This window comes from Cotesia glomerata, linkage group LG10 (assembly GCF_020080835.1).
Source record: "Cotesia glomerata isolate CgM1 linkage group LG10, MPM_Cglom_v2.3, whole genome shotgun sequence".
NCBI classification, from domain to species: Eukaryota; Metazoa; Arthropoda; class Insecta; order Hymenoptera; family Braconidae; genus Cotesia; species Cotesia glomerata.
The window spans coordinates 239327-244055 of NC_058167.1; the positions used below are offsets into that span (position 1 = coordinate 239327).

Sequence of the window (4729 nt, forward strand, 5' to 3'; positions counted from 1 at the left end):
AGAGTGGTGGAGGATTGCGATCGAAAGCCTCCGCGTTAAAGCGTGGGTGCTTCGAAAATTTCGCCCAAAAAAAGGAACTACCTTCAGGATGTGCCTTCTGCGGAATAGAAGGCCACGCAGCCAGATTCTGCAAGAATTCGGCCCAGAAGAAATTGCCGTTTTGCACAGAGTGCAATGTCTTTGTTGAGGGGGGTCGCTGCATCGGAGACCACGGCGACTTCCGATCGCTCGTGCGCGGGCGGTGCATGATATGCCATAAGCCCCGCACCAGCCAACACGGCCAGTGCACACAATGCGGGCGATCTGTATTGCAGCAGTTACGCGATTGCCCTCACGCGATGGACATTATCGAAGAAAACGTAACGGCGGCCCACTCGCAGGAAAAGCTGGGATTGCCAGACTGGGGTTAGGCAGGAGCCTACCGGCGTGCGCGGGGTCCGCGCCGAGAAAAGTCGGAACCAGCATTCTTCTTACTTATTTATTTGGTTATTAATTCATATTATTTTGTACCTCAGCATCACATGTCATGTAATGGCCGTTTGATAATTTATAACTATTAATATAACCGTCGGCGGTGTGTATAATGCGTCGTCGAAAATTCAAAGTACATACACGAGATTTATTTAGTCTTTTCGAACCTCCTTACCTCCGCTAAACCTATAATCCTTTTTGTTAGCACAAAGGTAAGTCTGTAACATTAAAGATGATGTAATAAGGCCTGAAGTCCACGGTGGGAAATGCTCGAGGTCTACGGCCGACCTTACGGGGTAAGGTTCGGTCTGGTCGGGGGGTGTCACGGTGTTTACACGCCGTGGCATTTCCCGCCGGGCTTGAGCACACTGGTGTGGGAGGCTCCGCCAGATGGCGGCACCTCCCGGGCGAATAAATTAAAATTTATTAGAAATAAGATTTAGTTTTAAGTTTATATTATTTACTTGTATTTTATTTCAGCCCAAAACGCGATCAAGGTGATTACCGGCGACTGAAATTACTAGTGGACAAATTTAATTATTTAGTTTAAATAATTAATTTATTTAATTAAATTAATTTATAAAATGTGCGGGGCCCAAGTAGACGGTCGACGGGCCTGAAGATGCCTGAGGTCCCCAATTTGGAGCACACGAGCCTGAAGCTCGGCTCAAATTTATGCATAAAATTCACGTTTGGGTATTTGTCGTACGATTATTTGAATAATGGTTATAATTGTTGTTAAATTGATATTTCATGCGGGTGCCGGCTCGATTCATGCCCTAAAAGAGAATCATTTATCACGCGGTGGAATTGGATTTTTGAAAATAATACTGGCAATAGCCGAGGTGACGGAAAGTCCCTCGAGAGGGCAGGTCAGTATCTGCAACTGGTTGCATGCTGCCGGAAAAAGTGAAAGAGTGACAGGCGTGAAATTGCATAGAGTGCATCGGTGTGTTCAAGCCAGTGCACAGTCTCATTTCATTAATAAAGCAATTGCTTATAAATATTTATTTGTTCCACCGAAATTGTTTGACCTGGTGATTGAACGTAATCTGGTAAGTCCTTGATAATTTTCCACCGTGGTGACTGTTGAGATTCTCCTGGGCAAGATCCAGCGCCGGTTTCCCACGTGAGGCGGCCATTTTGGCCACGTGGCTAATTGATAATAAATTGATCGCAGTGAACTGTTCGATAATAAAATTGAATTTATTAATAACCAAACGTGGGTTAAATCGTTGAGAAACTAAATATAGGCCTCTCGGGGGAAATTTGCGGCGGTTAATCACCTAATTGCGTCCTGTGGCTCGTGCCGAAATTTTATTGCGCAATTACTAAGATCAAAATTTAATCATGCGATAATTTTATGATCTTTTCTATATAATTATTATCATTATTGTTGTTCATGCTTTGCGACTAAGTTTGTTTAAAATCGGCTGACATAATTTGCGGCCAACATTATTTTGTTATAATTACTAGTAATTTTTGGAAATTATAATTTAGCTTATAATTAGCGAAGCAGATCTTATTTTGCAATATTTATAGAGATTATTTCGCATTATTTGCATTGATTATTTTGCGCTGTTTATAAATAATTATTTGCAACATTTATAAATATTAGTTTGCATTATTTACATTTATTATTTTGCGTTATTTATAAGTAGTTATATGCAATATTTATAAATATTAGTTTGCATTATTTACACTTATTATTTTGCGTTATTTGTAAATGATTATTTGCAATATTTGTAAGGATTATTTTGCATTTTTTATAAATAATATCATATTCGATATTATTTAAACTTGACCATTGTTAGAATTATTTTTGCGATTATTATTATATCCGAAGGCAGACATAACACATTTGAGATTAACAAAAGTTAATTGTTGATTAAGATATTCAGAAAGAATTTATTTGTATACAAAAATAGTAATAAGTCGGCCTGCGAGGATCTCAACAATCTCAACCTCTGAGGCCGTAATTAGAATAAATTTATATATGAAAATTTATTTAGTTAATTAATCTGATAATTTTTCAAATTACTTCCTTTCTGCTAACTCTCAATTTCCTGTATCTTTCCTAATACTTATTTGTCTTATGCTAAGTACTCGGTATAAAATATTACTCTGCCGTCTATTATCTATTACTACCTTCATTTGATCTCAATATTAGCTTTAACTATTTCGTAATTTATTTTTCATTCACATCCTTTCGAGTTGTTAATTGATCGTCCGGTAAGGCCCTTGGCACTTTATCATTTTGGTAATTTTTATACAAAATTACCTGGCGCCCTCATCGTGCACTAACCCATCCTGGGTAGTCTCGGGTTCATTTTGTTAATTTGTCGATTAGGGGCGAGCGTAGAAAACCGTACCCAGCCGGTATCTCCGCCTCCGGTGGGAATTCATTTAAAATTCAGGGGAAAGTTTTGTTATAATTTTACTCTGTACAGATATAAACAACTAACAAATACGTAGTCTCAATTAGAAGAATTTTTTATTTTTGACTGAATAAAAATTATTAATAGATTATTAATATAAATTATTAATTATTTTTATTACAGAAATTATTAATAATTTTTTATCAGATTATTGTTAGTAATATACAAATGTCGGTTTAGATTTAAAAATTATATCGTACCTTTAATTGCATTCACAATTTTTGGATCGAATGCTTCATATTTTGGAGCCTTTTCATCCGTATTTTTTGATTTTCCTCCTTTGTAGTTACTAATTAATAATACTTCAGGAGAAAACGTTGAAACAAGTAATGAGGTTGCCATTGATGTAAATGAATTTTTTCTTTTTGCATCTCTCCACTGATCATCAGTAATGAAAACATTCGATCCTTCGTACCCGAGTTCCTGTCATTTTAATATTAATATAAAAATAATTTTATTGATTTAAATAATTATAGTAGTACAACTTGTTATTTGATAAGATTAAAATTCATTTTTAATTATGTTCTTATTATTAAGACTAAATTATACATACGAACCACTTTTTTTTCTTTTGTTTTAAATTTTTTAGTTTTGGATGAAGAAACACCTGCTTCTTGAGGAACTCGATAACATTGTTTCATTTTTGCCAGTGCTACAAATAAAGTAAAATTGTATTTATGATTTTTTCTTAATATTTTTTAATTTTCATAGTTATACCTTTCTCTAAATCTTCTTTGGTTATAAATTGCGGAGCCTCACTGGATGTTGATGGATTTTGAAAACCTCCAAGTTGCTGACTTACGGAACTCTTCTAGGTGACAAAATAAAATTCATCATTTAATCATTTTTTTTTTTTTTTTATAACGTAAAGTAAATTATTAAAGTAAAAAAATATTTTCCTTAGTATCTTTATAACTACTCACAGCTTACACATGCAATATTTATTTTATTCTAAGATACTTACAACACCTGTCAAATTTAATGTACTTGTTGTATCATCTTCTTTTTTATCTGCGTCAGAGTCTAATGAAAATCTTAATCTTTTCCTAGCATTTTCATCATTTTCACGGTTTTCAGGCTCAAGAGTATCATTATTAACGATCTCAACTTCTTCTTCATGTAAGACCTGAATGTTTTCTTCATCAGAAATTTGAATTAATAATGATTCAGGTTTAGGAGAAGGCCCGGGTGACTTGATGCCCTCAAGAGCTTCAAGTTTTTTCTCTAAAGCTGGTATTGAATCTAAAATAATTAAACTCCTTTATTCAAAAGTTCACAAACTTCCATTACTCCAGTGCTATGTACAATTAATGAGCTCCATCCTCAAGAACGCAAAAAACATGTAACGCTTGTTAGTATTTTCCTGGGAAAACATAAAACTGATATGAATCAATATTTAACACCTTTTGTCGACGAAAGTAAAGAATTAGCTACTGAAGGGATATCATACACATTTAATGGTAGAGTCTACAAAAAAACAGTTAAAATTTTAATCGGAGTATGTGATTCAGTCGAGCGGCCTAATTTAAGATGTTCCAAATCATTTCGAGGAGAGTACGGCTGTGGTCTGTGTAAACATCCAGGAGAAGAAATGCAAAAAGGTGCTGGACATGTTCGTGTCTATCCGATAGATGCAGAAGGAAATGCATTCGGAGAAGGCTTGCGTTCTCATTCCGAAACAGCAATGCATGCAGAAGAACGAGAAAAAGGCATTAAAGGTCGTTCAAAATTGTTTGATATACCAAACTATGATATAATCAAAAATCTTACAGTCGATTGGATGCATTACGTTGCTCTAGGTGTGTGCTGACAATTTTTAA

General features: G+C 35.1%; 1 protein-coding gene across 1 annotated transcript; it reads right to left on the reverse strand.

Annotated features, from left to right (window-relative positions):
- Window positions 1-3098: 3098 nt before the first annotated feature.
- Window positions 3099-4230, reverse strand: LOC123272872. Its single transcript, XM_044739885.1, has 5 exons — window positions 4215-4230; window positions 3874-4151; window positions 3627-3720; window positions 3467-3561; window positions 3099-3332 (listed from the first exon to the last, which is right to left on the reverse strand). Exons 1-5 carry the CDS (start codon window positions 4228-4230, stop codon window positions 3099-3101), a joined length of 717 nt encoding a protein of 238 aa, XP_044595820.1.
- Between the last annotated feature and the right edge of the window lie 499 nt (window positions 4231-4729).

Excerpts from the sequence above, each read along its gene's own strand:
- LOC123272872 (XM_044739885.1), bottom strand. Across the intron at positions 3,721-3,873 it reads CATTAAATTTGACAGGTGTT|AAGAGTTCCGTAAGTCAGCA; the intron begins GTAAGTATCTTA and ends TTTGTCACCTAG. Across the intron at positions 3,562-3,626 it reads CAAAGAAGATTTAGAGAAAG|CACTGGCAAAAATGAAACAA; the intron begins GTATAACTATGA and ends CTTTATTTGTAG.